The 10,655-nt window shown below is 43.0% G+C and overlaps 1 protein-coding gene across 1 annotated transcript in view; it reads left to right on the top strand.

Moving 5' to 3' along the window:
• The first annotated feature begins 1,686 nt into the window (after nucleotides 1–1,686).
• The window catches only part of LOC104279932 (zinc finger E-box-binding homeobox 2-like), an 11,389-nt gene continuing 2,420 nt past the window's right edge, over nucleotides 1,687–10,655 (top strand). Inside the window, exon 1 of the mRNA XM_009877401.1 lies at nucleotides 1,687–1,903. Coding sequence (XP_009875703.1) covers nucleotides 1,753–1,903 — 151 coding nt within the window. The 5' untranslated portion in view covers nucleotides 1,687–1,752. The remainder of the gene's footprint in view (nucleotides 1,904–10,655) is intronic.

The following is a 10,655-nucleotide window of genomic DNA, read 5'->3' as shown; positions in this document are numbered from 1 at the left end:
TAATAATAATAAAAATAATAAAATGTCACTGAAAAATCCAATCCTGCAGAAAAAAGGAAACTTTGCAGGGAAACTGATCTCTGCAGAATATAGCTACATGTCACCACGGGGATGAGGAGCAGTGGGAGACCTCTTGGGAATCACCCTCGCAGTTGAATGCATAGCAGTATCCCTCTGAACAGAGGTCCATATGTCCTTGTAGCAGCTCTATCGTATCGAAATCCCTCAAATCTTCCTTCTCCATTATTTTTTTGGGGGGAGGGGGTCCCACTATGCATGGGAAAGGTGTTCTCTCTTCCCATGAATATCTGAGGAATGAGAAATGTCGAGGCGTTGCTTCACCATAGCCACTTCCCTCAGCACAGCTGCTGCCCTTCCCAGACTACCAGCCCTCTAATCCTGCCAGTCGTCTGGAAAAGCTTTGAAAAAACCCGGAGATTAAATGAAATTATTTGGAGAGGTAGCAGCTAGGTGCTCTTAACCAGAGACAAAGTCTTTCCCTGGACACATAATCTGGGTCAGCAATTCTTTGTGCTTGGGTACAACCTTTAATCCTTTTCTAGGGTCGTCCCGGAGTCAACTCAGGAGTAGCAAAGGATTTCACCGGGTCCGTGCCTACAGCAAAGAGCTGCTGTGCAGAAGTCACCTACTTTTAGAGCTTTTTGCTGGTTGTACCCAGATACAATGCGCAGAGTTTAGTTAAAGGAGATTAACTGATTATGGATTAATAATTTTATTTTTCTTTTTTTACATTCGCGCAAGTTCCCCTATGTCCTATTATGGTCTATTAGTAATTTTACTGACTTGTAAATGTTTTATAGTTTCAAATGTGAAAATCAGGTATGGTTTTACATTACAGGCTGTAATCCCTCTCTGCACAATAGGAGCATAAATAGCACCGCACCGCCATAACAGCTGTTCCACTATTCCAATTTACAGTACATCTGCCCTCTTTGTAAATGTATTTTAGCCTATTTAATCTTCTCTAATATTAATTAGTGCAAACCTAGTCTAAGAAAACCGAACTGTGTGATAGCAAATGGAAATGTATGTTATCATGCAAGTTTGCACTCTCTTTGGATCAAGACAAAATAAATATCAAGAAATTTAATAATTTACTGATCCACATTCATTATTGCTTAATGCTGAAGGCTGTTTTAACATAGATAGAACATTGATAAAAAGTGTTATTAATATTCCCTATTTCAAATTACAAAATTAAATATAAAAATATGGCTTGAGGCCTTTAGTCAGGAGACATACATTTAAATGGATTGCATAATAATAACATTTGTACCTAAATATAAAATTCAATTAAAACCTTTTCACAGATACAGAAAATATCCAAGTTTCAGTGTTTTGAAAGGAATGATCCCCCCCGTCAAATATTACAATAGCTTTTGCTGTCCATGAAGAGCCTCCTCTTTGTATTTTCCATTCCTCAAATATACTCAGTGCCAATATGATAAATATGGTGCTTAAATCATATTACTGCAGAGTGCTCAAAATCAGACAGCTGGTTAAAGGCAGTGGAGTAGGAGGCTGCTAATTATTTCCAGAGATCCCATCAGCCATGGTTTCATTACCAATGGGTTCCCAAGATAAGAGGGACCACCATCCTAAGCAGACGTGCTTCTAACTGTCCTGGGATGATTGGTTCCTCCATGGGAAGGAGAGGTGGTGGATGGACGCGGGTGTCACTGACGGGTGGTTCCCTCGCAGGGAGAATTGCTTGATGGAACCCCAGACTACATGTCCGGCCTCGACGACATGACGGACTCTGACTCCTGTCTGTCCCGAAAGAAGATCAAGAAGACGGAAAGTGGCATGTACGCGTGCGATTTATGTGACAAGACATTCCAGAAGAGCAGTTCCCTGCTGCGACACAAATACGAGCACACAGGTAGGGTGGCCGTGCGCGTTGAGGGGAGGGCTGAGGTCTGTGCTGCACCCTTCACGGGGTTTCACGAGTTCACTTGTGCGATGAGCGGTGAGGATGCTTTCAATAGGGACAAAATAATGATGGTTTGCTCTGTTTGACCTAGTGTTATTTTTTAAAAATTTTTTTTTTAGTGGTTTTAATGTGTTTTTTTTTAAATAGTTATTGCTTGGGAAAGCAATAACTAGTAACCATGGATAGGATGAGGTGAATCTCGGCAGGTGCAAGGTGAGTGCATGTCATGCTGAGCATGGTGGCACCTTTGGCACCCCTAATAACCATGGATAGGATGAGGTGAATCTCAGCAGGTGCAAGGTGAGCTCGTGTCATGCTGAGCACAGTGGCACCTTTGGCACCCAACATCTCACAGGAAGGGCCCTCTTCAAACAAGGCAGGCCCTACAACTCAGAAAGGACTGCAACTTGGTCAACACAACGTCTGCCATAGGAAAGGAGAGTGACAGTATATTTCTGTTTTCTTAGACACTATCTGGCCCTGCACCATTTAATCCAGTGCAAAAACTTCCACTGACATTAGCAGTGCGAGAACTGGCTCTGGCCAAGTTATCTGAAAGTAAACAGCACACGGGGGTGATCTCACCGCTCCTCACTGTGATTTCGCACGCCAGCAGTGTGGGCAAGTTACGTTTTGTTTTTTCCCTTCTCAGTTAATGCCCGGGGAAGATTTCCTTCTTTCCTGAGCAGGAACTGATTTTTGTCTCATTTAAGGAAGCTCACTGCGGATTGTCAGCATGAAAAATACTTTCTTTTGAAAAAGATCCTCCATCACACCTATGCTGGCTGTGGTCCCCCTCGCAGGCAGTGCTGTCAGCCAGGACAGGTGTGAGCCCGGAGACATCTCCGAGGGGGATGCATCATCTCAGCATGTTTCATTTAGGGGAAGAACGGGACCAGAGCTCCCCAAATAATAGAGATATCAAGTTATGTTAGACAAAGGGAATATGAATTATCAGGTGAATGATCGTGTAGCAGGACATAAACCAAACTCCAACTTCCTAGAGTTAGAAAAAGCTTACTCAGGAGGAAACTTTCCTTAACTTTGAAAGCTGAGTCCCACTTCAGGAAATGAAGCAAGTCACATCATCCTTCAATCTCACCATGTGACAGTAAAAAAACTTATACCTCTCTATTAATATGTCTTCCAGGCCGCACATAACCATTAGGCATTTCACATATGAAAAATTTATAGTTCAGAAGTGGACTGTGCCTTTAAAAAAAATTTCTTTACTTTGTTATTTTTCCTTCTACTTTTCCTCCAAATTGTAAGATAATCCTACACAGGAAAATAAAAACGGAAGTTAAAATACATGTGGGATTAGGAAAGAAAATTAAAAGCAATGTTTTGGACTAGATTGGCTAGTTCATCGGTGGAATGTGCTTCCCACTAGGTTATTCAGATCAAATTGTTTATTCAGTAGAAGGAGCTTTGAAGGCTTTATGTCCCTGCACCTTTCGTCTCCTGAATGATTTTATTACAGCCATCTGCAAACATTATGGTTTACTACACTACTACCGTAAAGCTCTTATGTTAGAACTGGCCTTCATATATATCGGGATCTGGACATATGGTTGAATCCCATAAAGTTGGTAGTCCATAAGGTCGACAGACATATGGTTGAAAGGCTGAAAATTTGACAAGCTGAAATGTGTGCAATCACCTTGATTTGCAAAATAAACTGCATTTGTAAAAGGAAAAATATGTTCTGGTCCTTAAGTAGCACAGGAACCTACTGCCTTGAAAAATACCACACAGCTGTGGCGCCATGGACTTTTCTCCTCCTTCTTTGCTCCGTCCCTTTGGCTTTTCAGCTCTACATCCATCAGTTTTATGGGACTCAGCCCTACGATCCAGAACCTGTACAGGGCGTCACATTTAACATACTCCACCTGCAGCGCATCATCAAGCCCGAGTGTGGCATTTAGAGACAGGGAGGATGGTCTTTTGGTGAAGGCATGGGCCACCACACTCTTTTTTGCCTTGCCACAGCCGTCCTCCATGAATTTCAGCCTCATCTTTCTGTCACCTTCACCCTTTGAAATATCACATCTTTGAAGTAGAGAGAAAGGATACCAATCCACCTCTCCGAGTTGTAAATCTTAATTCATGCAGGCTGAAATCCTGTGATGGAACTCGCTGTATGAAGTGTGAAGTTTGACTGAGCGTGTGTTTGCTTTCATGGAGCCTCTGTGCATCACGCTCACCTTAGGGAGAGGTCGTTGAGAGCTCTGAAGACCTTGGCTGGGCTAGCCTCCATAACTCATTCACAGCCTTCAGGAGGCATGCTGCACTGGGACTCTGGCTAATGGCTTAGAATCTTCAGTGAATTCAAATTAATTCAATAGTTTTGAGGAAAAGTTTGTAATTGCATTAATAACACAGGTGTGAAGTTCAGTGGAAGGAATCGAATTGAAAGTAAAGCCATCTTCTTCATTGTAAGTGTAGAACTAGACTTTTCAATCAACTTCTCGAAACTTAAAAAAGAGAAAAAGCTTCTTCTTTGAGTGTGTTGCTATTTTCTGACCAGCTGATCATGATCTGTTGTTACTTCATTAAAACATATTTTAGGGGGAATTGGAACACTTCCTGTCTTTCCTGGAGAAGCACAAATAGTGGATGCTTTTTATACCAATATCCTTTTTCCTATGGAAAAAAAAATAAAACTCTGTGCTGTTTTAGATCTTTTTTTCCTGATATTTGAACAATAAGATTTTTCTTTGTCACCACTTCTCAGGATCCACTTGCCTATTGCAACCAGTGCTAGAATGAGGGTCAAAAGAGTCAGACAGAGGCCACGTTCCTGCTTTGCAATCCCTAAAGATTTACCCCAGAGAAATTATTTGGAGTGAAAAGTAATATTGACATGAGTTGGCTTAATCATGTGCAACACCAATTACTGTGAAGGAGAAATCAGGAGTATTGCGTGTATTGTGTTGGAGCTGAGTTTCTCTGCCAGGGCAAGAAGAAGGATGGGATTTGGCCTGTCAACCCAAAAGTTTTTGGAAGGACCATGTGGATGCAGATGAAGGGGCTCTGTGATTACCTCTGTACACCATGCCTGCCATAGCTTGAGCACAGTAGAAAAAGGGCCCCAAATTTCAAAATCCATGATTTGTAATTTCTGCAGCATTAGTGGTATTTTGCAATAGCTTTGAGGTGCATGTGGAGAAGGAAAATTTATTGCGTTACTGCAACGAGTGAATTGCATTGGTTCGGGCTGATTTGAAATTGAGTGCAGAGGCCACTGCTTGCTAAAGGGCCCAAATCTGCCAAGTTAGTTTTGGGATGCCATTTAATTTTAAGAGAAGTTACATGTCTCTCTTAGAGTTTGAGCATCATGAGATCTCATTTCTTTAAAGCCAGGGGATGCTGCAGTGTAATCAGGGTGCAGAGCATGACAGGTAGCACAGGAATTCAGTGCTCACATCATTTTCCTGTGAATTTTTATGAACCCAGCCTAGTTTTGGATGGGTTGGAATTAGTTGAGCAGATACTGCTTCATTTGCATGCATCTAATCTCAGATTTCTCCAAGCTGCTTAGCACGAGGCTCGAGACACTTCCCTTGCTCAAGGTGAAGAAGACGGTTGCCTTCGTGGCAAAGCATCAGTGCCAGTTGGTGAACACACAAAAAATAATGTTTGCGTTGCAGATAAGGAGGGAAAGCAGTAGTGGGGAAGTGAGCAGGACAGCAAACAGAATGGAGCCCCCAGAAAATAGAGAAATATCCTGGCTCCTGGGTAGCAAACCAGCCCCTCCTTGGTCATCCTGTCGCGTCGGGCTGGCTCAGGATTTGAGGTGAAGGTTAGCTTTTTGCTGCCGTCCTCAGTGCCCATGTTGCCTGCAGACCAGCTTTACTGGAGCTTCGCAAGGAGGCTTGCAGCATGCCTGCTCTGCAACAAAAGCTGGAAACAGTTTTTCAGAATCCTACCTAGAAATTTTAAATCCTTTCATTGTTGTTCTATATTACATCATATTCTATTTTATTACTTGTGTGGGATGCCGAGGGCCTCATAGCTGTGCTAGTGCTTTCATCCTTTCCTTTTCCACTGTATATTTTATTAAGACCTCTTTTTTATTTTTGTAGCTTTCATGCTGATGCAAGCACTAGTTTTATTTCCAGATTGATTCTGTAAACTAAATATTGTTCTTGAGCCTAGTAGCAAATCAGCTCTCTCTGGCTAGTATTTTGAATTCCCAGCTCAGGAGTTTTCTTTATTTAGAGCTTGATTCATAAAAAATTTACATGCTATTTAAAGGGGTTTTTTTCTTGCTTTACTCTGATACAAGTTTAGAATTCCCCGTTTTATACTCAAATAAAGAAGAAGGAGGGAAAAAAAAAGATATAAAAAAAGATATATTCTATGCTTGTGAAATCTGTTCTGTAGACAAGGTCTCCTATTCAAAATGGAACAGGTGCAGCTTGGGCAATTATATATAAATTGCATTTATCTTGCACCTTTGACCGCTTCGCTGTGCTCTGGCCACTAATCCATCTCCATCGGGACCACATCTAACGTCCAAACCCCCCGAGCGGCTTCAAAAGAAATGCCTTTAAAAAATAAAAACAAACTGTCACAAAAATGTTTCCTTTTTTCCTCCAAAGAGTGAGATTTCTGTTTGGCCCCCTCTTGTAGGAAAAAAAAAAAGGCCCATTTGCCTTAGGCAAAGGATGGGTGATATTTAGTCTGGGACCAGTGACAGCTTATGATCTGATGTCTTGTGACTTTTACACCACTGCAAATGGGGAACATACAGCTTCTCAGTCAAAGACTTTTAGTCCAGGAAGATTGAGAGATACTTACAGCCAAGGATTTTTTTTGTTGTTGTTGTTTTGCTTTAACAGAAATGCAATTTTAGAAACTCTGCAAACAGATTAGTTCTAATTTCCCCTCTGTAAATTGAGCGCGGGCCCCTGTGGGAACCTCTCTTTGCAGATGCTGGAATAAAAAATTTAAAAAACAAAACAAAACAAAAAAACCCCAAACATTTCCTTTAGTTATTTGAGCTGTATCATTTGGTTTCACTGCAAAACGCAGCGTAGATGCACAGACATCATGCACCCACCCAACGACGCGTGAGTGTTTCGTAAGCCCTGCCCTGAGCATCCTTGGGTACCGCTCTCCTGGCTCCATCCCCCCGGCTGTCACAGGTCATCTCAGATGAGACTGGGGAAAACCTGTGAGGTGGGACGTTGAAATGCATTTCCTTTTGACCCATCTCTCCTCCACTAGTGTTGTGACACTGCGTGACAACGCTCTTACTGTGTGTTAGCTGCTATAAAAGCCAGGACTACCTGCAATTTTAGGTTCTCCCCATCCACCTACAATCGCAGAATTGTCCCCATCCCTGGTGTAAAATACCTTCCTTCTGCTATATTTTACGGCCTGCTAATGCACTGTAGGGATTAGGCACTCCTTTTAAATGGCTGAAATACTGGGGTTTGCACACGGGGGAAAAAAATAATTCTTCCGCAAATGTTCGGAAACCCGATCCATTTAAAAACATATTTCAATTAGTGTTGGAACAGCTGCGTGCTGCACGCTGCTAAGGTATGTTGTGTGGTGTCTGAACAAAGAACTTCGCTCAAGCTGTCATGTTCCTTCAGATCAAAACCAAGCCCTTGATATGGATGTGGTAGACTAAATAGCTCGAGTTGAGCCTTTTTAGTAATAATATAAATTAATATGAAAATACAAAGTATTTCAATCTTCTCATTTCTAAATTAATTTATAAAATATGGATGATTGCCTGCCAGGCTACCTCTGCGCTGGCTGGGGGTAGGCCCCGGGTAGCACAAGCAGGAGATGAAACATTGAATGAACATAGAATCATAGAATTGTCAGGGTTGGAAAGGACCTGAAAGATCATCTAGCTACAACCCCCCCACCATGGGCAGGGACATCCCCCACTAGATCAGGTTGCCCAGAGCCCCATCCAGCCTGGCCTCAAAAACTTCCAGGGATGGGGCTGCCATCCCCTCTCTGGGCAACCTGTGCCAGTGTCTCACCACCCTTATGGGGAAGAACTTCTTCCTCACATCCAATCTAAACCCGATGTGTGAGGGATGAGCAAAGCAGGAAAAGGCGGAGGGACAAGCACATCACCCAGCCTTGGGGAAGGGCAGGTGGAGACACATCTGGACAAGAAGCAGTGGAGGTGGTTGGCTTCTGTTTGAGGACAGAAAAAGTGCTGGGCAACAGGATGGAGCACAGCTGTAGGGTGAGAAGGATGTAGTGGGCATCAAATGTAGCATGCATCCGAAAAAACAGGAAATTTGAAGTAACAGAGGAGAAGCAGCATTGTGGAGAAGCGGAACAAGGCAAGGGTTGGGCTTGTCGATGTTAGGGAAAAGTAAGCCAGAGGGAGGGACTGAGACAGCGTGGGTAGTTCAGTGAGGAGTAGGACACAAAACAACAGTGCCAAGGAAAAGCAGAAGGTCTACGAGGAACAAAAAAGGAACAAAATTAGGAACTATAGAGATACTTTGAAGAGACAGTAGTATGTTGCTTGGAGTGGGCTCGGCGGGATGGCTGGGATGAGGCAGGTGTGTCTGGTGCATCCCGCTGGGTGGCTGGTAACGTTGGGGAAGCTCCCACCTACCCTGTGAGGGTTTTCTTCTGGCAGCACTGGGGTTTAAAGAGCACTTTGGTCAAGAGCGCTTCAGGATTTGAAGCTAATTTGAGTAAGCAACTTGATCTCCCGAGCTAAAACTGTGGGATTTTCCCATTGTGGCAAAACTTGTGCTCTGAAGCACAGGTAGCTGCCTCCTGGCTCTGGGTTGGGTGCACCCCCATGTCAAGGCTGGGGCTTCAAAGCTAAAGTATGTGTACAGCTCACAGCCCAGAGTTTTCTTCAAGCTTGGCTTTTAACCAACAGGTTAAATGGGCAGAAATGCACATTTAGGGAACAGATTATAAAAGCAGTACTGCTATACTTCAATATATGGGGCTTGCATTTTCAATTTTACTGTAAAGGGAAATAAAGAAAAAAACAAACCCTGTGTGTGTGCAAGCTTAGGAGGCTCTCATACAAAGAAATGTAGTCTGAGTCCCAGTTTCCAGGCATCCACTAATTTCTCTGTCACTTGGGTTATTCTATCTGTGGTTTCTCCTGTATTTTCCTTCCTGCCAAATCTCCCCTTCATTTCATAACATACAATTTTTGGCTTCCCTGAGCATTCGTTAATCACACCTTATTAAATGTGAACTTTCACAGTGGGACTTGAATGTAGCTGTGACTAGATCGGGCAAGAAAATTAGCATATTCCTTGGTATTCCTTCTAAGTAACTTTGCTATGGAAGTGAGTTTTTTTATGCCTGACTGTCCCTGCTTTCAAGTCCCAGGGGAGAAGAAAGCAAATCAGCTTCATAAAGGAGTAGCTTGAGTATTCCTGGAAGTTGAGATCCTTCAATGGTCTGAAAATTTTTTTTTTTTCCTTTGGATTTCCTTCCATGTCAGTGCTGCCAATGAGTCTCCTATCTTCTCGGCCCTTTGTTCTTGGCTGGGGTTTTCTTGCCTTACCTCCACTGTACTCTTCCTTCCTTCTTTAAGAATTAACGAAATACCACACTTCTTCAACTGACAGGATGAGAGGGCTCTGGTGTGAAGTTTATTCCTGTTCTAGTCACATGCCATATTATCTAATATGATAAATACGCCTGAGGAATCAGGCCAGTTCACTAATAAGTTCCTAACGATCTGCTCTAGGAATAAGACATGCAAAGCAGGGCTCTGCATTTCAGGCACTGAATACCAGCATTTTTATCCATATAAAAATAGCACAAAATATGAAATAATGACCAGTTGGCATCGCATCCGCCTGCATGGTTGCACCACTCCAAGGCATTCCATTGGATGACACTAAGATTATGATTTGACATTTTGAAAATAAAAAAAAAAAAAAAGAGAGAATCTGGCTGAAGGTACTAATGTTTGATTTTATTTTTTGCCGTCTGCAATCTAAGTTTGGTGATCGGTCTTCGCTAATTCCAATCTTTGCACCATATGTTATGTCTGGATATCTCACGGTTGCATCATGCTTTGCTGAGTTTTGTCGTGTGGCATCATGCTGACAAGTATTTTTTGTCAGCTCTATTTTGGAATTAAGCTTTCAGTATGGCAGTTCTGGAAGGTGTTGAAGGGATTCCTGCGCTATTTGTGGCCTGGGATCAACCAGATGTGTTTAGGCTTGGCACTGGTTTTGAGTTTCAAACATTGGTTCGAAACTGCCTGAAATGCCAAAGGAAATACTGTTTTCTGCAGCTTAACACTACTTTAGCACTCAGCGAGTGGCTGACAACATTTTATTTAGAAACCCCTTACGCTTCCATGGCAGACATATATATTTGTATTTGCACACATGGTGGTGGTGGGGGAAAGTCTTTCGGTCCTTGAGGTCTGCCTCCCCTAGGAAAGCGTAGGAGGAAAAGACTCTCTCCGGTGCGTTGTTGTGGGTCCAGCCCTGGTCGTCCCACCAAGAGCAAACTTCTTGTGGACTCAACGAGTCCCAGCTCTTTCTGTTGCTGTTGCCAGACCCAAAAACCGTGATGGGTTCGCCTTGGGGTGCCGTAGGAGGTGGTTGGCTCATGGTTGCGTGGCACCACTGTCGACAGCGCAGAGACAGGACATGGGCTTCCTGCTCTTCACGAGCAACGTGCACAAAGAAAACTTGAAGAAACAAAGGTCTTCTCTACGGGC

Source organism: Apaloderma vittatum, unplaced genomic scaffold (genome assembly GCF_000703405.1).
Source record: "Apaloderma vittatum isolate BGI_N311 unplaced genomic scaffold, ASM70340v1 scaffold39949, whole genome shotgun sequence".
Taxonomy (NCBI): Eukaryota; Metazoa; Chordata; class Aves; order Trogoniformes; family Trogonidae; genus Apaloderma; species Apaloderma vittatum.
The sequence above is the reverse complement of the archived record's forward strand: the minus strand, read 5'-3'. Positions and strand labels throughout refer to the sequence as shown.